This window comes from Lucilia cuprina, chromosome 5, assembly GCF_022045245.1.
Source record: "Lucilia cuprina isolate Lc7/37 chromosome 5, ASM2204524v1, whole genome shotgun sequence".
Classification (NCBI taxonomy): domain Eukaryota; kingdom Metazoa; phylum Arthropoda; class Insecta; order Diptera; family Calliphoridae; genus Lucilia; species Lucilia cuprina.
The window spans coordinates 762,571-785,077 of NC_060953.1; the positions used below are offsets into that span (position 1 = coordinate 762,571).

Genomic DNA, 22,507 nt, shown 5'->3' on the forward strand with positions numbered 1-22,507 from the left:
TTGAAACAAAATTTCTCTTTAATTCCACACTACATTCTTTAAAATTCCCTTTTTTAGATACTTCGTAATAGACCACAACAACTACAAACAACATTATATATTTTGAAATTCTTCTTGTTGAATACTTTAATATTCATTGTTTTTGTTTTTCTTTTTTTTCAGTTTTATGTTTTTTTTTTCTTAAGTTGCTCTTGTAACACTTTAAATTTCTTTCGCCAGCATGAACATGTGATTCTGTTAACATCTGTATGCCTTTAAACATTTATTCATACTAAAAATACATTACGTGAAATATTTGCAACATTTCCTGCAGATTTTAAATTTTACTTTCCTGTCTGTACACGCACACACACAGGATATGTTTTCCTAAAATGAAAACAAATGAAAAAACCACAAACTCAGAGAGTAATTTGTACTTCATTGAAAAAGAGCATAAATTAGTTTAACTTTAGTAGGCTCTCCCTCTCTTTTATTTATAAAGGAAAAGAAAGTGTAAACAAACTATTGTTCTAATAAAATAGAAATCATGAAAATTGTTTATTTTGAAGGGAATAGAAGCAACACAAGAATCGGAAAAGCCTTTGCTCAAAAACTTAAAATTAATGGAAATCCATAAAAGAATGTATAACAAATTGTGTATTTTCTTAACCTCATAAATTAATTAATAAAAATATGGGCCTTAAATTTGCTATACTTCTCTTGCTCTCTTTCTCTCTCTGACTGTGTTTATGCTCTCCTTTTACCATTTACCTAAGAAAAGTCTCCAAAAAATTATAACATTGTCGAGTTGTGGTGTGTTTGCTGTGGTGTAATTCTTGTTTTGCTGCCTGTTTGTCTGTTAAAATATTTTTGCAAAATTTTTTGTCTCTCCTGCCCTCTCTCTCACAGCATGTTTCCCACATTCTATAAATGTGATGTTATTTATAATGTTTGCTTGAAGTTCATATTCCTAGAGTGAATGTATTTTAAAATTCTGTTTGATTGTCACCCAAAAACATGAGTAAAGCAAAAACAAAATCTATGGGTATTATGTATGAGCATATTGCTATTGTTATTATACTGGGATTTACTTTTAGCTACCTAACCTAGCTCAACTTGAAACTCTATTTGCAGTTTTTCTTTGCCATTTTTTAAGAGTTCAGCCAAAAGGAAATCTTATTTGCTTTAAATATTTGACTTCAGAACTAAATGTCTTAAGGCATCAACTAAATTTAGTAAACTCCTGCCGTGCAGCCAAACAGTTTTAAAGTACAATTGTATAGGACTAAATAGAATTTCCCAAAACACATCCTCCTGCTGTATTTGAAAATAGTTTAAATTCAAATCAATTCATATATTTTGCAATTGATAGGCTGGACATTTGTAGCAGTTAAATGTGTGCCGAACAGTGATAATTTCCAGAGGCCGTAGCTAAATGTCAAACAATAGCAAGTCAACTTTAGAACAAAGGACTTTTGGCGAATGTTTTCCACACCGCCAGAGTCCAGTTTAAAGCCCGAAAACTGTAAATAAACGTAAATAATATGATTTTCCACTATTTACAGAGGCGGCCCGCTGTGATTGACACAAAGGTGTCAAAATTAGTGAAAAAATAAAACTAAAACAAAAACCTCTCTAACCATAAACCTTTTGAAAGAAATCAAACAAAATTTAAATTCCTGTTGAACAAATGTTTTTGGTACGAGTACAAGTATTTTGTTCGATATTGCAATCAAATGACATGTTTAAATTAATTTTTGACAGTTTTGGCACAGTATGTTGCATGTTGTAATTGTACACCGAACTACACACACAACACATGCATAAATGTGTGAAATTCTGTATTAATTTAAAGCGAAAATCTACAATTTCATGGCTGTTTTGTGTATTAAAGTTACGCTTAATTTTGACAGTTACAATTTGATTGTCATTTTCATTTAATTCTTATTTTTATGAATTTTGTATGTATTTTAATTATAATTAAAATGTTTCCGTTAATTTTTCACACTTACAAGCAACTGTCATCTGGAAAAACTGCTTTTCTCTTCTTATGTATTTTTTTTTTTTTATTGAAAAAAGTGTAAAAAGAAACAGATTAATTCTAACCAAATGTTGCAAAAATTATCCAGAAGAAAAAACAAAAGATTCTTTTAAAAATCGTTTTTATTTCTTAAAGAAAAAAATTAATAGAGTTGCCATAAAAATGTTTTTTTAATGCTTAAAATGGAAATGTAATTATTTTTGAAAATATCTGACAATCGAAATTAAAAGTCATCAATTTTGTACTACGAACTTTTCAGTTTGAATCTTTTAAAACTAAAAGTTGATCTTGATCTTTTAAAACTATTCGGCCTTTTGTTCTTTAAAAATTTAAGTTAAACATACATAGATCTTTAGCAGATTCCTTGATTATCAATCAGTCCTGGAATAATAATATCAATTGTAAAATTTTTAATCTTCTGAACCGTTCATAAATAAGATTTCTTGAATTGCATCATAGCTTTGCTATATAAATATTCTACTGATGGAAATCTCACATTGGACCATTATTGGTCTCCGAGTTACATTGTACCTTTGGTACCCCTCTAAACAAAACAAGATTAATAATGCAATTTTTACATAATAACAACCTTACTTTTACTTACACTAACTTAGAGTTTAGGTCCTAAGTATTCATTATTGTCATTTGGTTCCGGCATGTCACATGATGAGACAGTGCAGCTGTCCCCGGTGAGATATAGTGATCAGTCTGCAGATTGTTAAGTTCAAATGGAAAATAATCTTTATCAATGTAATAAACAGCATATGAATATTTTCCAAATCTGTTAGAATTTTTTTCATATCACTTTTAAAACTATAAAATTTTTAACTCCTCAACTTGCATTCTTTTTAAACCAAATCCCTCAAATCTATCTTTATCATAATTATGTAACTACAACAAATTGTGGCATCTCTAAATACAGCAATAATAACAACAACTAGCATTAATATAATAATAATAACAACAGCAACAACTATCAAGTGACGGTTAAATGAGGTGTTAATTAGATTTTGAGCGCCTTCATCTCATTATCAACATTATTTTAGTTTAGTCAATGGTAGAATTGTTACTTCGACTACTCACACACTTTCTTCGTCGCACTCTCTCTCATTTACTATCACTATCTATGTATTCCAATATCAAGTTGCCATGGCTGTTACTAATGATTTCTTTCAAAATTTGTTTCCCGTTGTTGTTGTTGTTGGTGTTGGTGTTGCTGTTACATATACATTATTTTATATCCTTAAGATATCGGTGTGTGGTATACGAAGTTGAAGTAAAGATGTGTATGAATGTATTTTTTTTGTTATAATGATGATGATTATCTTTCTTTTTTATGATTATGATTATTTCTTAGTATGTATGAATATGTGTATGTATTTTGTTTCAACCAGTCATCATCAGAGTACATCTACAACTACAAATTCAACTATTACTGGCATCACAGATGTCCTGTTTAACTTCTTTCCGCTTTTTCTTCGTGTTGTTGTTGGTTTCTTTTCTTTATGATTATGATTAATGTTTGAGTAAATGTTGGTTTATATCTAGTTATTTTTTGTGAATTTTCTTCTATATTCCTTACTGGTTTTTTGTATATGTATATAGTGTTATTGAAGCGGAAGTTAGATTCGAACAGTTTTATTTTAGTTTTTTTTTTTAGCTGCTTGCTATTCATTTTCTAGTTCTAGGTTAATGAAAATGATGACAGTTGTTGGTTCTTGGCTGTTGAATGTTGATGATGAGGATGGTGTTGTTAATGTTGATGGCAATGACGATGATGATTTTGATCCTGAGAATGAAAGTGATGCATAATTATAGTATGTTGCAGTTTATTATAGGAATTTTGTTAAAGATAAATGTTTTTTTTTTGTTCATTTCCACCAGCACTTGTTACTCTAATGATGTGATTGTTAGTTGGGATTTTTTGTTTGTTTGCTTGATGTGAAATGTTTGACTTAAGGAGTGAGATCGAAAAATTCTTAACATACATATATGTTTATAAAAAAGAAACCACTAAACTTACAGCTTTATTTTTTTTTATTTGATTCAAATTATTATTACAATTTACAAAAAAAAAAATATTTTCATAGTTTTAATCACTAGTGATGAAATTTTGAACCCTTTTCGGAAACCCTTCCATTAACGTTTTTATAGTGCTTTCTGTCACTTTGCTCGAACATGTAGTCCATCTCCGTTTAAAATCTACCACACTTTTGGACGCCTTTTTTGTACTCTTCAATTCTCTTTTAACAAGAGCCCAATATCTCTCCACTGGCCTTAGCTCCGGGCAGTTTGGAGGATTTGCCTCTCTTGGTACAAATACCACATTATTGTTCTTGTACCACTCAAGGGCTTGTTTACCATAGTGACAGGATGCCAAGTCAGGCCAAAAATAAGTGGACACATTATGAAGTCTTATGAATGGAAGCAGCCTTTTTTGTAAACATTCCTTGATGTAAATTTCGGTATTTATAGAGCCCGTTGTAACAAATGATTGGCTTATTTTGCCGCAACTGCATATTGCTTGCCATACCAAGAATTTCTGGGAAATTTTGTCTGCTTTTGGGTCCTAAACTTTTCTTCAACATTCCCTCGAGCATCAGCAACATAAAACTTTTGACCTGGAAGTTGCGAAAAATCTGCCAGAACATACGTTTCGTCATCCATTATGCAGCAAGAATATTTTTTTATAAAACTTGACTTCAATTTCCGTGCTCTGTTTTTGGCCTCTAAATTTTTAGCAGCGTTCCTGTCAGGAACTTTTTGAGCCTTGTATGTTTTTAAACCTGCATTAGCTTTCATGTGGACCATTCCTTCTACCTGAACCAGGTTTTCTATCAACTGACAAGTTCTCCCGGTACTGTTTAATAACATTGGAAACAGTTTGACGGCAGACCTTTGTATGCTTGGCCAACTTTTTGTAAGACCAAGTTGGGTTTAGTTGAAAATATTTAATAATTTCAGTACGCACTTTTTTCTGGTCACTCATTTTAATCAGATTAACAAACAAAATTAATATAATTGACATTACACATAATAACTGACATGTTTTTCAAAGGTAACTTGATAAAAAAAAAATCAAATAATACTTTGGTTGAAAAATGTAATGAAAAACGTGTGTTAAGAATTTTTCGATCTCACTCCTTACTGATGTTTGCGCCTTTTTGATTCGAAAATAGGGGATTTCGCCGTAATTATCATTTACTACATTTTTTTGCTTAAAGTTATTTATCAAACAAATGCTTATGATGGTAACCAAAAATTAAATTCTAATAATGATGGATTTAGTTTTTGAATTGTGCAATGATGTGGGAAATCTTGTTGAGTTTAATGACAATGAAATGAGAAAATAAATGTTTGGTTAAGCCAAATGACTTTAATCAAGAGAACTATTAAAGTGAAACGAAATACGTATTTGTGAGATATAAAAACATTATTTCATACTTTAATTGTTAGCTCAACATGTTCGTTCAATTCTCTTTTTTTAATTAATAATATTTTGTGTATGTTTTTAATATAAAATTTTTTCCACCATAATAGTTATTAAAATATATGTCTGTTACAATAACTATACATAAATCATTTACCATTAATATTAACACTATTTTTTCATTTGTACATTGTGTAAAATGTGCAACTACAAAAAAATTAACATCATTTATTATAATAATTTCTAAACCAGCAGACTACTTGAATTGAAAGTCTACTAGAGAAGTGCAAAAATTTAATATATGACACTATACGAGTACAGAATATGAGTGGAACTTGTAATAACCATGATTTTATTCCATGTATATAAATGTAGCAATACATATTTTTTTTACATTCATATGTACATAGAGATGTACAAGTGTACATAGTTTTTACATATATTCATATATGTATGATTATAATGTAGATGACAATTGTTAAGTTAAAATGTCGCATTTCAAATGAGTTGTAGTGCATTTTTTTAATGTTAAATTATACTTATATTTTGTATAAAATATTTTCCTTTTTGTATAAAATATGAATGTGAAAATATACAAGTTTTATTTAAAACTACAGATTTTTTGTTATTAATTTTAAATGTAATTTTAAAGTAATAGAAAAACTTTATTGTGTAGCGTGTAAAAAGGATCTTTCACTAATCTTATGCATTGGGTGTACATTATTAAAATTGTAAATCTATTTTTCAAACTGGTACGAATCCAGCTCTTCAATTTAGAGTTTTTTTGTAACCTTCACTTATTGTTTTTTTAATTCTTTCTCTATTTTGTATAAAATATAATCGGTTTTGGAAAAAAATTCTATTTTTCTCCCCGGTGATTTACGCCTTCACAAATCCTTCATTTATCTTCGCAAACAGATGGACATCAGTGACTTCTAAATTCATGCTTCTGATAATCAAAATTTGTCTATTTCCAATTACATTTTTATCTTTATTGAACAAATGCATACAGTGAGTTAATCAGTTTCTTTAGAAAAGCTTCTTAAACATAAACGAATTTGTTGATTTTTTCTGCTTTATTAACAATCAACTCAGAAAACGTAAAGATGGCCTAAGGTATTATGTTTACTTACCACACCAACCAACTTAATGCAGTTTGAAATATTAATTACTACCCTATAATTATTGTGGTAAACTTATGAGAGAGATGCTTTAGAAAAATCCTAATTAATTAAATCTATAAAATGACTAGTAAAGGGTATTTTTAATTCGTTTCGCTGTGAGCTGGAAAAAAACGTAGATCAAGCAAATTAAATATAATGTTTATATTTGTTTTTATTACACAAACAGCCAGAGAGTAGACAAAAAACAAACTAAATAAAATTACACAATTAAATCGCATCCTTATTATTTTTTTGCTCGTGATTTGTATTTAATTTTTTTTTTCATTTTTGCTAGTGGCAATTTTTTTGTTGTATTTATTTCCTAAATAAACCAGTCAAGTTAATGAACAATTCATGTCAGTTGCTAATTACCTTCATCGTGCATAAAAATCTTCTTTGCTTTTTTATCTTTAATCACTGGAAAAACATACAGAAAATTATTTGTTTCTACCAAAAAGCAAATTCGTCTAACAGATATTTCCATCACTTTTGTTTGACTAACTGACTGACTTAGTTGGCTGAATGACTAAATAAATGAATGACTTGGTAACTGTATAATTTTTGTTGTTGTTTTTATTTTATTGTATTGTTTTTGGAGGAAAATAAGTAAGTAATTCTCTTAATATGCCACAAAACGTTATAGACAATAGCCGGGTAATTAACAAAGCTTTTTTGTTGTTGGTTTGTTTTTATAGACATCCACACTAACTACCTCCAACTTTTAGTTGCTTCTTAAACTCAACCCTTGTTATGGCAAATAATACAATTAGTTTTTGATGCTTTTGGTAGTTTTATTTCGTATTTTTTTCTTCTTTCTCTCTCTACTGCCAACCACTTTGTTTCTTCTCTGCTTCCCATCAGAAAAGCTATTGTGTACTTGGATTTTGACCAGAACTGAAAAAAAAATCAAAAGTACGTATTAAATGATGCAAAAAAGACAATAAAATCTTATTTAGTGGTTTGCTAATTTAGCCATATCCTTCGCCATCTAACTCTCCTTATGAGAATTCCCTGTCTAATTCCATGCACACTTGGAAGGCTTAATACTCATCTTGTCAGTCAGATAAGAAGTTTAACTAAACTTAACACACATAGATATCATGTATCCAAGCGAACATATAGAGAAAGAGAGAAAGATGCAGTCAAAATGTGTCAATTAAAATAAAAGAAAGCTTTTATGGTAGTGGAGTAAGTAGCATGAGTTAAATCAAATTAAATAAGGACAATGTATACGAGAATCAAGTTTAATATGGATTTTGTATGTATTATCCTTGTCATATATAATGTGTCCTTTTTTCTTTGCTAATTACTTTTTATAATTCTTGGAATAACCTTTTGTTAATACTCTGGCAATCGGTTTTATATGTATATAATCTTGAAATATTCATCAGTGTCATGTCAGTCAGGTTAGGTTGGCTTCAGGCAGTTTATTTAAATGTCTAGTTATATTTCCGCTTGTGCAGTTATAAGTTTGTTAAGGAGAAGATTTGTTTAAAGAATTTATATTTAAACGTTTTAAAAACAAAATGTCGCCTTGAAAAGGTCTTTGAAATATATTTTATTTGATATACGCATTAAACATGTCAACTCACAGTAATTCATTACATTATCAATTATAATTGAAATGTGTAATTGGGGAGTAACTAATTACAATTACCTGTAATATTAATTGAAGTTTTTCCAATTACAGTTACTTGTAATTGAAATTAACAAATACATTTACTTGTAATTTAGGTATCACTAATTACAAATTACATCTAATTGTAATTAGAAATTTTACAATTACAAGTAATTATAATGTGCAAAACTTTAATTACAATTATAGGAAATTTAAATTGGTTATTAGTCAATTACACAGTACATGTAATTGTAAATGGCCCCTTAATTCAAACGCTTCATCGTAGTTTGCTACATGGATCCCGCGTAAAATTTAATTTTTGTTCCGAACTTAATTATGGACCATAATTAATATTCGTTAAAGACTTTGCAATAAGGGACCATTTCGTACCTTATTGTGAGTTTTAAAATTAAGTATTTTACTTCCGTTTCACAATCGTTAGCACCTTTTCTTCCATTAAGATTTCAATTTAACAATTCAAATATATATTTTGCCATCAAATGTCATTGTTACTTTTTTATGTTTTTTTAACTAAAAATAAAAATAATAAAAGATTTTTCTAACTTTAAATTAAGATTAAGTACTTTATAGATTTTTAAACATCTTTCGTTTGTTTTTTTTATTTAGTGAAGACATTAATTCTATTTTATTCTTTTTTTTGTATATTCTTTATTTTTTATTATAGTTTTCTTCTTTATGATGGTCAATACGAGTATCGCTTTGTCATTTATCACCAGCAATTTCTTCTCTCAACTAGGTTGGTCTAACAGTTGTTGAGAAAGTGTGTGTTGTGTGTGGCAAGGAAAAGGAAACAGGAAGTTAACCATAGAGGTAAGTTTTGTTTGAAAATTTCTAAACAATTTAATTCAATTATATTTGATTTGTTAGTTTTTTTTGCAATCTTTATGTTATTATTTTGTTTGTGATAACTGAATTATAGTATCGAATTCAATAAGAACTAAAACATATTACCATGTGTGTGGTGGTAAAATTTTTCTTAATTTCTTGCTTGTGTTTTCTTTGACTATTGTTTGACAATTTCCTGTGGGAATTTTATTTTGACATTTCAATTATAAAGATATTTTCATCTATCACTAGAAACTCTTTGTTTTCTTAAAGAACATTTTTGTTTTCTATTAAACTAAAAGTATGGTTTTGCCATTTAATTTGTGTGGCCACACAAATGTCAATTTCTAAGATTTTGTCCTTAATTATCTGGCGTGCATACATACGGACAGCATAATAATTGCAAAAAGAAATTTATATTTATATTCAAAATTTTTGGCTATTTTCCCACCAAGACCTAAAACAAACACATTATCCTTGACTGCTACAAAGCCATAAAATAAAATAATCAACCTTTAAAGTAAAGAAAAGACAACAACACTTAGTACGACTAACAAATACTATTTGTACACAAAAAAGTGTAAATGTGCAAATTGTACTCTTATACTCGCAGCTACAAAAATTTATTGCACGCAAAACAACCTTGACTTAATAATGGCTGTTACTTGCCCACAAAACCGAGGTTTATAGAGGATTTGCCAATTTCTCACTTACCGCAACGTAACAGCCAACACAAAAACACATACACATATCGGGGTTTTTTATAGTTTATTCTTTGGTTTATATTTTTCTTTACTTTCTAGTAGGAAAAATCATTTTAGATTTACACTCTAGAGAACCTTGAGAGTTTTCCTACAAGCCCCAGCAATAAAATATTAAAATAAAAATAAAACTTTTTTATATTTTGTTTGGAACAATAAATAAAATAAAAAACACAAAAAGCATGAAAAACAAACTATAAAAATTCATATTGTAATTGGAATTTCATAGTTTTTTTTATAAAAAATGAAAATTAAAAAAATATTTAAAACACACAACTTTTTACCATATGATTTCGTATAATATATAAATAAAATAATTGAATCATTAGCAAGGCAAGGTTATACGAGGATAGTTAAGAAATAAAATTTTTATTTAATGGGTAAAATTGCTACAAATTTACTTTATAAATATAAAGATCGATAGATCATTTAAATTATCATTATCAAAAAACAATTGAATTTGGGAAAAATCTCTAAGCTGAAAATATTAAGATTTTTTTTTTAAATATAAATGTTTTCTGAAGCTTTTTTATTCATAAATGTTTGTAACTTAATGAAAATTTATGCATAAATGTTTGTAACTTAATGAAAATTATATATATTAATTTATTTTCACTTTCGATTATGAACATGTCGGTATTAAGTCGAACTTCTAGAAATAGTAAAAACTTTCATGAACATTTTAGGAAAACTTTTTGGTTACCTTATTCTGCAATATAAAAAAATGTTCTTTACTACTCTTAATCTAAAAAGTCAAACTATTCTAAGCCCGGCTTTAGACTAAGCGAATTAAAATATTATCCTATTACACTGAAAACTGTATCGATATCTTTTAAATCTTCTTTTGAAAGCAGCAGCTGTTTCTTTAAGTTTGAAGAACTCTGAAACTTTATCTTTTAGTTAATAAGATTTTAGTCTTTTTGTAAATTCTTACAGAAAAAAATTATGTTACCTTTAAAAGAACGCTATTGATTTTCTAAAAAACAACATAATGATAACCAAAGATTCATAATTGTCAACCTTAATTCTTTGTAAGAAGAAAAATGGTCCAAAATAAGTCTGTTTTTTTTTAACAATATAAAGCGGAAGTAAATGGTATGTTAAATCTCATATAAGGATTTGCTTACAACAAAAGCAAAAACAGAGATTTGTTTTCTTCTCTCCGGTTTGTTGAACGTATGTCTTCAAACTGACTGACAGACAGACATGCATTGAGTATGAGTATGTTTATAATCAGCTTAAATTATAAAGCGGATTTAAAAAGGACATCGTTGTTCTTAATTTAAAAGGAAATACGCATAACTATTTGTCTACATACACCATGTATGATGATGGCCTTAACTTCTTATATTCTGCTGCTTTTGTGATTTATTTCTGGCTTTATACAGTTCCTTTTTTATTTCTTTCTTTTTGATAGATTAAATTTAAACATAGTTGACTTTTTATATCTTGAATTCAAAATAAACAACAACAAAAGTTATATGACGTTGTTTTCCTTTTTTTCTACAGGAACTAAAAATTTAAAAAAAAAAAAGAAAACACATGGAATTTTGCAAACTCATGTTATTTTAACGTTACTATGTGTTTTTATCTCACAGTAAGATAATTAAAAAAAGAAAGAAATCTTAACATAATGTTATTTTTAAATGATTTTTGTATTCTTTTTGATATCCTGCTGTGGTGAAAATTTTCAGTTTTTCTTGCTGTTTTACTTTTTAAAGAAAATCTGTTGCGACAGCTGTTGGACAAGGATAAGTCATGAGAACTTTAAACAGAAGAAGAAAAAATGAGTAAAATTAAAGAAAAACAACAAAGCTGTACGGCGTTAATAATTTAAAAACAAAACACAATTTTACCAACAAAATAAAACTAAAATAAACTCTACACAATGTGTATTTTAATATCTCTCATTTTATCACATGCTCTCTCTCTTTAACATACGCTCTCTGTATTACATTATTTACGCTCTGTTATTATTTTTCTACGCCCGTCCATTTCCATTATATGTGTAACATATATCCTTTTTGTGTGATAATTTCTCTCTCATTCTTTCTCTTTTTATTATTGTTCTTTTCTCTATTGTACACTTTTTTCTCTCACTCTCTGTGGTCTGTGTGATTTCACTTTTAAACCATCACATCTATATAAGGGTTGCTTGTTACCATACACAAGTCAGTCTTTAGTTAGAACTTGATTACAAAACACCTCTACTCGTGACTCTAAAGAAATTTTATTAAAAAAATATAAGCAAAAGCAAGAAAAAAATTAATATAAAATCTATACAACTTAAGAAACGGGTGCGTCTTTTCGTATGAGTGTTTTAAAGTGAAAAACGAAATAATAAAAAAAGAAACGAAATTCATTTAAACGTGTCGCCTTCCCGCATACATTATAATTAAATTTAATAACGTTTAATGTTCCTAATTAGACAAAAAGCCGGAGCAGGCAAGAAAAATAATTAAATATAATGAAAATAAATATATAAAGGAAAATTCTCATATGAGTTCTTCTTATTATTAACCATAACAACCGAAGTGTGATTATGTTGAAAAAGTGAAAGAATCCTACAAAATAAAACCGAAAAGAAACAAAGATTTTTTCTTCCTTCCTAAACGAAACAACATCTGCACAACATCAAATACAACAAAATATACAAATAGAAAAAAATAGAATTTGCTCCACTTTATGTAAACGTCAAACGACAAATCCTTAAACATCTAGAAAAACAAAAATATAAAAAAATCAAAAATAAAATAGAGAAAAATAAAAGCAAATCGTTTGCTCGTGACGTGATGTGAAAATCGTAATACGAACTTGAAAACATACACCAACAAACAAACACATACAAATAAATTTGCAAAAATTATTGAAAGAATCCTGTTTAAGATATTATAACGTGTGCCATAACAACAATTAAAAATACAAACAAAAATTGAAAAACACTCAAAATGTTTAAACTGGATTAATTGCAATCAATTGCATCTTTTATAGAAATTTTTATTTGGTTTTGTTTGGAAATTTTTTTAAGTTTCTTTAATTTCGTATAATTTCTTATTGAAACGACAACAACCAACATGGCTTCAAATAACAAAATCATCGTCTGTGTGATGTGTGTTGCAACCATCTTGATCGGTAGTGTTAGCATGCAAAAGCAACAATTGCAAACAGAACAGCAACAACAACAACCTCCTTTATCTACACATGTCACTCAACAACAGCTGCAACAACATTCGAATGCCATAATGGGCGAAGCCGGTGTTTCGAATAATCAATTGCACACGCCTCCCAATGGAGCTCATAATACACGTTTGGCCAGCCAGGATATGCGTTATGATGCTCCTGATGACTGTCACTTCTTACCAGCCCTTGGGCCTGATCATCCCGAAATAATGTTAACCTGTAATTTGCGTACGGTGAACAGTGAATTTGACACCACAAATTTCAGTGTTATTCCCTCGGAGCATACAGTGGGTCTACATGTTCTTTGCAATGATGAAATTATGGCAAAAAGTTCCTTGGAACCTCAGTCATTTGCTCATCTACACCGCTTGCAAGAGCTATCGGTGCAGTACTGTAAATTATCGAAATTCAACAAACATGTACTGGATGGTCTTTCCCAGTTAAGAAATCTAACAGTACGCACTCACAACACTTTGTGGCCTTCATTGAACTTTGACATTGAGCCAGAGGCTTTTGCTGTAGTAAATCAATTGGAACGTTTGGATCTGTCCTCCAATAATATCTGGTCGTTGCCTGAGAATATCTTCTGCACACTGAGTGGCCTTATTTCGCTAAACATGAGTGAAAATCGTTTACAGGATGTCAACGAGTTGGGATTCCGTGATCGCTCGAAAGATCATCCATCAGATGCCACATCTTCACCAGAAAGTAAACGCTCTAATACACCTTGCAATTTGGACATAGAAATTTTGGATGTTTCATTTAACCATTTTGTTCTATTGCCCGCCAATGGTTTTGCCACCTTGAGACGTTTGCGTGTATTGCAAGTGAACAACAATGAAATCTCTATGATTGGTGACAAAGCTTTAAGTGGTTTGAAGAACTTGCAAATCCTAAACCTCAGTTCAAACAAATTGGTAGCTTTGCCTTCTGAATTATTTGCAGAACAATCTTCATCTATTCAGGAGGTATATTTGCAAAATAATTCCATATCGGTGTTATCTCCTAAACTGTTTTCGAACTTGGAACAGTTACAAGCCTTGGATTTGTCATACAACCAAATTACCTCTACTTGGATTGACCGCAGTACCTTCGTGGGTCTAATAAGATTAGTATTACTTAATCTATCTCACAACAAACTCACTCAACTGGATGCTGAAATCTTTACCGATCTCTATACTCTTCAAATCCTCAACCTGAGACACAACCAATTGGAAAATATTGCAGCCGAAACCTTTGCTCCCATGAACAATTTACACACACTTCTGCTATCACATAACAAGCTTAAATATTTGGACGCATATGCTCTGAATGGTCTATATGTTTTGTCTTTACTCTCCCTGGACAATAATCATCTAATCGGTGTTCACCCAGAAGCCTTCCGTAATTGCAGTTCCTTGCAGGATTTGAACCTCAATGGTAACCAATTGAAAACTGTACCTTTAGCCATACGTAACATGCGTTTATTACGCACTGTTGATTTGGGTGAGAATATGATAACTGTTTTGGAAGACAATGCCTTTAAAGGTCTTAGTAATCTGTATGGTCTACGTTTAATTGGCAACTACTTGGAAAATATTACCATGCATTCATTCAAAGAATTGCCAAGTTTACAAATTTTGAATTTAGCTCGTAATCGTATTGCTGTCGTGGAACCTGGTGCATTCGAAATGACTTCCAGCATTCAAGCTGTACGTTTGGATGGCAATGAATTGAGTGATATTAATGGTTTATTCAGCAACATGCCTTCTTTATTGTGGCTTAATATTTCCGATAATCGTTTGGAACATTTTGATTATGCGCATGTACCCAGCACTTTGCAATGGTTGGATTTGCATAAAAATCGTTTGGTTGAGCTATCAAATCGTTTTGGGTTGGATTCACAAATTCGCTTACAAACTCTAGATGCCAGTTTTAATCAAATCCAACGTATATCACCTTCTGCCATACCAAATTCCATCGAGCTATTATTCATCAATGACAACCTCTTAACTACTGTAGATCCCGATACTTTCATGCATAAGACGAATTTAACTCGTGTAGATCTTTATGCTAACCAAATCAGCACTTTAGACATCAAGAGTTTACGGATTTTACCAGTACATGAACATCGTGCCTTGCCTGAATTCTATATTGGAGGCAACCCCTTTACTTGTGATTGCAACATTGATTGGTTGCAGAAAATCAATCACATCAAATCCCGCCAGTATCCTCGCATTATGGATTTAGAGACCATTTACTGTAAGTTGCTTAATAATCGCGAAAGAGCCTATATTCCATTGATTGAAGCCGAGCCCAAACACTTTTTGTGTTCGTATAAAACTCATTGCTTTGCTGTCTGCCACTGTTGTGAATTTGATGCCTGTGATTGTGAAATGACTTGTCCCACCAATTGCACGTGTTTCCATGATCAAACCTGGTCTACAAACATTGTAGAATGTTCAGGAGCTGGTTACTCCGAAATGCCTCGCAAGGTTCCCATGGACACCACTGAATTGTACATTGATGGTAACAACTTTGTAGAACTTGCAAGTCATTCGTTTTTGGGTCGCAAAAACTTGGCTGTATTATTTGTCAACAACTCCAATGTGCAAATCATATACAACACCACTTTCAGTGGCTTGAAACGTTTGTTGGTGCTTCATTTGGAAGACAATCATATCACCAGTTTGGAAGGCAATGAGTTTAGTAATTTGGAGAATTTACGCGAACTGTATTTGCAAAACAATCGCATTGCAACCATAGGCAACGGCAGTTTCCAGGCTTTAAGGAAATTGGAAATTTTGCGTTTGGATGGCAACCGTTTGCTGCATTTCGAGGTATGGCAATTAGCTCTCAATCCTTATTTAGTGGAAATCGGTTTAGCTGACAATCAATGGTCTTGTGAGTGCAGTTACTTGATGCGTTTCCGTAGCTATTTGGCTCAGAGTTCTGGAAAGATTATTGATGCTGCCCGAGTTTCCTGTGTATATAACAATGCCACTAGTGTATTGCGCGAGAAGAATGGCACAAAATGCACTTTACGTGAAGATGTAGCAACTTATGTACAAGCCAGCGAAATTGAAAGTCTTTTGCCTTTCTTACTAATGGCAACATGTGCATTTATTGGTTTCTTTGGTCTAATTGCTGGCCTCTTCTGTTATCGTCGTGAATTAAAGATGTGGGCCCATTCCAACTGTCTACTCAACATGTGCTACAAGTCGCCTGGTTTTGTAGAAGATTTGGACAAAGAACGACTAAATGATGCCTACTTCGCTTACAGTCTTCAAGATGAACATTTTGTCAATCAAATACTAGCACATACCCTGGAAAACGATATGGGCTACAGAGCTTGTTTGCATTATCGTGATATTAATGTTAATGCATATGTTACAGATGCCATCATTGAAGCCGCCGAAAGCGCTAAACAATTTGTGTTGGTTTTGTCAAAGAACTTCTTATATAATGAATGGTCTCGTTTCGAATACAAAAGTGCCCTGCATGAAATCGTTAAACGCAGAAAGCGCATTGTGTTTATATTATACGGCGATTTGCCCCAACGCGATATAGACATTGATATGCGTCACTACCTACGCACCAGTACCTGCATTGAATGGGATGACAAGAAATTCTGGCAAAAGTTACGTATGGCTTTACCACACATACGTACTAAACGTACAACCAACTGCCTTAGTAATCGTTCTTCGGTAAATATTTATGCACCAGCTCATGAATATCAAGCAGCACCCAATGGTCGTTTGGTGGGTCAAGGTGCTGGTGCCGGTGTAGTTAACGACAAACACTATGCAGACTGTGGAAACTATGCCACCATAAATGATTGTGTTCGAGGCTATGCCCCCATACCAACAGCAGCAGCGAACTGTAAATTCAATACACTTAATGAATTGGGCTACAAAGCAACTAAAGACAGCAAAGAAATCCAACATGCCAAAACACTGGAATTCCAAAGGCACCATCATTTGCGCCAACAACCACTAACCTCAGCCGCACACTTGCACCACCAACAGCATGAGTATGCAGTGCCCTCTTACTATGCCATAAGTAATGGCCAGGTTTCAAGGGGAGCCGCTGGCGAAATTGTGGCTCCAACATATGACAGTGTAGACTACTCCAAACAGCCCACTTTGCAAAAGACAAACAACTGCGAATGCAGCCATGAACAGGGCACTGGGACACAAACTAGCAACAAACGCAAAGCAGGCCTACAATCTAGTTTCTCTTCCAACTTTACACCACCTCCACCGCCAGCCAACCCACAGGTGACTACATTCAACTGCAAAAAACCACCCTGTACATGTCGCAAATCGACGGCAACAGCAACAGATGACAACATTAGTTGTGGATGTGCTGCCAAAAGTAGCAGTAGTAATAGTACAAGCAGTCACAGTTCCAACGACAGCTGTCGTCCTGATGAACTAAATCAGTATGAATCAAATTTATCATTAAACGAAATCAATACCACTACAGCATCAGTTGGCGATGAAAGCAACAGCTTGTGGGCGTAACATCCAAATTACCAACAACAGCAACAGGCGTTGCAGCATCAGCAGCAGCTCCACCATCAACATCATCTTGTCCAGGCCCAGCAACAAACAGCCGTTTGTTGACTTCCCCCGAATGGAAGAGCCGGTTTTCGAGATGATGATGTTTTAGTTTTTAAGTTTTCCAAGGAGACAGACTACGTAACCAGTGAATTTATGAAGTGCACCTCTCTATATTTCAAGAATAAAGGGATTTCCCAGCACTTTTTGTAAAAAGACAAACAACTCTAATCTTAACTACTAGAAAAAAACTATACTAAATTTTAAATATTTATTATTAATTGTTTTTTGCTATTTGTTTTTCCTTTTTCTACTTTTTATTGATTAATTTAATAAGTTTAAATTATTTTTTTAGTAATATTTAATTTTTTGTAAATTTGTTTTACTTTTTATAAATTATTTTTTGTAGGATTTATTTTGTAAATTTTTTAGTTAAATGTATTTATTGATAAAAAAAAAAAACATAAAAAACCCTTTTTGGAAAAATATTAAAATATTTCGAATAGTATTTTTTTACAAAAAAATGTTGGGTTTAACAGACTGATAAACTTAGTTCGTTCTTTGTTTAAGTAAAAAAAATCATTGTGAATTATTAATGTAAATATTTGGCTAAGATTTAATTAAAAATACATAAAAACAAAATACTAATAAATAAAACTGAAATACATTAAAAAGTACTCATAAAATATAAACAAAATAATTTATATGTTTTATTTATTTAATTTTTTTCAAACTCTAATTGAACTCAAGTTAGTTGGTTTTTAGTATGTGTGTGAAATTTTTCAATTGAATTTTAATGAAAATATGACTTTCTGTACGCTGAGAAAAAAAAATGCAACGCTTTCTTTGGGTATGTAGAATTTGAGTTTTTTGTGGTTTTTAAAGACCGGATATGGAAATACTTACTTGTATTAAATTTTGACACTGTTTAAATTTTAGTTTGTGAGTTTGTGGAAGTTGTTAAAAATATGATTCATAATTCATAGTCAGCTACCAATTTTGATTTTCAAGTAAAATAACTGTTTATAGATTTTTTTGAGTAGAATATTTTGAATAATTTGTCTTTTGTGAGGTTTATTCTGTAGTAATTTATCTATTATCTATAAAACTTTTGGATTTCGATTTTTAAATTCGAAACTTAATTTTAGAAATGATTTTTTGTCTGTGAGTTAGAAAATAATTTTTTATTTATCAAAATTTAAAATTTCTAAAACAAAAGTCGAAGGATTTGTATATAATTTCACTTTTTTTCTGAAAGTCAAGTTTGAACATTTTTGTTTTTTCTTACCGAGACAAGTATAGAAACCAAAACTAGTAATATTTTTCTAATTGAATGTTTCCTGCAGCAATCACTTTTTTATTCTGATTTTAATTAATTAAATAAATTTGCTGACTGCTATTCTGACATACTTTTCATTGAAAATGCAAGTTTTCACAGAAATTTTTACACATACAAAAATGCAAACAACAACATAAAATAATATGTAAATAACAACAACAAAGGGAATTGTATATACAACAAAACAAGTGAAATGAATTGAACTAAAAATACATAAAAATAAAACAAAAAAGAACGGCAAATACTAAAAAAGAATTGAATTATTTTTATTATTTTAAGGTTAATTATTTATTTTATTGGTTTTTTACTAAAACAAATTTGAAATTTTAAAATAATAAGCGCCACTTTTCCGTTTCCCATAAAAACAAGAATAATAAAAACAAGTCAGCCATATTTGGAGGAGAAGGTAGTAAAATTCTACGTAAAGTCTAAACTGCCACACACTCTAAAAAAATCAAATAATTACATACACCTACTCATAGACAAACTTATAAATAAACAAAAATAAATACTTTGTAATAATTATAAATATATAAAAGAAAACAAGCAAAATAAGCATAAAATAATTGATAAATTAATATAATATAAAAAACTGCTTTTTAAATAATTCATTATTTTCCTATTAATCTTTTTGTTTTCGTTGTTGTTGAGTTTTTTTTTTTATTATTTTACTTTTTTTTTTTTTTTGTTTCTTTACGATTTTTATTTCTCCTACACTTTCATGCAACTTTATTAAACCAATTAATATGCTGGTAGTGTTACATAAACAACAAGAACAACTCCACTACTGACTGCTACAGGAAGAGAAAAAAGTTGAGAAAAACTTTTTTATAAAAAAAAAATGAATAAAAAATTCAGTCAAATAAACAAACAACCACTTTAAACAGCATAAAGTGCAACCAGAGAAGAAGAACTACAAAAAACGCGCATTAAATTTTAAAATTAACGATAAACATCACATAATTAATATTTAATAATTATAGAAAAACAACAACTTAAAACAATAAAAAAATAAATTAAAATAAAACATCAATTGTTTGTTTTTTACACATAACAGCAAAAACAAATAACAAGCATAAAATAAATTCATATAAAACTGCCAACATTAAAGACAACAATAACAACAACAAATTTGTAAATTAACTAAACAAAAATATAAAATTTCTATTAAATAAACTAAATGAAGTAAACAAAAACTCAAAAACAAATATGGGAAATCAAAATAATAAATAAGCACTTAATAGCGTTTTAAATAATTTTAATTAATAAAATATTTAAAAAATAAAACAAAAATAATAAAAAAAAAACTCACCTCACAACAAGAAAAAAGCGCGTTTCCGTTTTGTTGTTTTAGTTTTTCTTCTCACTATTACTACAAACCCTCTCCTTCCTTTAGTTTGTAAATTTTATACTAATTGTTCTTTTGTGTTGTTGTATATTTTTTATATATCAATCAATAACTCACTCTCTCTTAATTAAACAAACTACTAACACCTCCTGTAAATTTGATACAAAAGTATTTTCACTGCAAGTGAGTAAAAAAATTCATTATTTTTTATTTTTATTACGAGTATTAATTATTATAAAAAATAATATAAAAGATATGAAAACTATATTAAATTTTAGCTAATAAAAATTTTACATTTTTTAATAGAGAAAAAAATCCTTGTCCCCACAAGAAAATAAGATAAAATAAAATAACTTCCTACCAGTTCTCCTCTTAAAAAAAACAGTTTTTTTTAATGGAATTTCCTTTCTTTATTTACTTGAAATTTATTTTAAATAAATTGTTTAACAACTTATTTTTACAATTTATAAATTACTAGCTATACTTAGTGTGCATTGCTATCATAAAAACAAACATCACTTTATTAGTCTCCAAGTCATAATAATTTTTATTTTAATTAATATCGGAGGTTATATTGTTAGTCCGCTAATTTATACCCAAATATTTACATGGAAGTCAGAGTCCTTTGCACAAATGTATGTTCGTCTATTTTACCCCTGAATGTTCACTTTTATGTAAAATTTCTCTAGTCCTAATAGTTTACCAAATAAATTAATTTGTGTATATAATTCATATGAGAGGTGCTATGCCCCTTTTGCTTATCCGCAAAATTATTATCCGATGTCAACAATAATGTCAAAGTTCTTTGTGTAAAATTTAAAGATTACAGCTCTAATACTTTCCCAGATAAATAAATTTTTGTACTTAAATAATATGAGAAGTGCCAAGTATATTTACATGAATTTCAAAGTTCTAAAAAAATTTAAGATTTCAGATCTAAATGATTCCCAGATTAGTACATAAATACTGTTTCAATACGAGTATTAAATTTTAACCAGTATTTAAGCGGTATCGTTAGCTAACCTTGTCAAAAAGTAATAATGAAAGATCATTCCGTTTATTATGTCCCGCACACTGCCTAACGCTCCGAACTTCCAGCTTATTATTCATTAAATGCTTTAATTTTTCTATACAAATTGTTATAAACATTTTTGCTAATGGTTTCATGAAATTAGAAATTTCAAACTAAATTTATCTACAAAACCAAAGAAATTAATTCCTTTTTAAAACTGTTTTTTTTTTTTTAACCTCAACTTCTCCCCACTCCTTAAACGAAAAAAATCCTACAAAGCATCCTAGAAGCATCCAAAAATAAAACAATTAATGCCAAAAACTTAACAAAAACAAAGAACAAAAGAAATAAAAAAAAATAAATTTGTATTATATTGGTAGAGTATGAGTATAATTTACTTTTTTTCTTCTTCCACTCTCTTCTCAAATAAGTTGTAAAAATAAAATTTATAAAAATAGAAAAAAAATTCAAAACCCGAGATGATAGAAGAAAATTAAAACGAAAAAAATTAAACTACTAATTATACACTATTTAATAATGCTAGAAAAAAAAGTAGAAAAAAAAAACAAAAGCAACGAATTAAAACAAATTTATTTTTCAGTGTAAATTAAATAAATTACATACAATAAATTATTTACTACTATGTATTTAATCGTTATTATTTGAATTTCTAAATTATATTTGTGTTTAGTTTTATAAGCCAAATTTAATTGAATTGTGTACATTACGTTATGTTCCTAGTCATTGTAAAAATTTTGAAAAAATTTAAAACAAAAAAACATATTTATTAAAATATATTTAAATGATAATGAAATATAAATAAATAAAATCAATTCTGATTATTATATTTAATTTTTTTTGTTTTAATTTATGTTGTTTAATTTTAGTTCACTCTAATACTAAGAATAATTAATTATAATATTTAATATTAACTAATGATAACAAATATTTTTATTTAAAAATTTAACAGAAAAATGAAACTGAACAAAAAAAAAGAACTCTAAAACTATAAATAAATAATTATTTGAATATTGCAGAAAATTATGCATCAAAAAATATATAAAAAAGTAGTTTTTCTTTCGTCTTATTCTAAGGTGTATTAAAAAACTTATTAAGGATTTATTTAAGAGACTAACTATACCTATTAATCGTTTAGGAATAGGGGGTTAATGTTTTAAGGACATCGAGGTTTTAATAAGTTTATAGTTATTGTCTTTGTAATTTCTGTTTGTAAAGATGTATTTTGAAG

General features: G+C 29.4%; 1 protein-coding gene and 1 long non-coding RNA gene across 2 annotated transcripts in view; both read left to right on the forward strand.

Annotated features, from left to right (window-relative positions):
- LOC124420068 overlaps positions 1–22,507 on the forward strand; it is a 95,583-nt gene that overhangs the window by 23,752 nt on the left and 49,324 nt on the right. The window contains exon 2 of the long non-coding RNA XR_006941010.1: positions 8,917–9,062. This is a non-coding gene — a long non-coding RNA (uncharacterized LOC124420068). The remainder of the gene's footprint in view (positions 1–8,916; positions 9,063–22,507) is intronic.
- Positions 11,603–17,886, forward strand: LOC111690763 (toll-like receptor 6). The gene has a single exon (XM_023453322.2). The coding sequence runs from the start codon at positions 12,913–12,915 to the stop codon at positions 17,521–17,523; it is 4,611 nt and encodes a 1,536-aa protein (XP_023309090.2). The 5' UTR covers positions 11,603–12,912; the 3' UTR covers positions 17,524–17,886.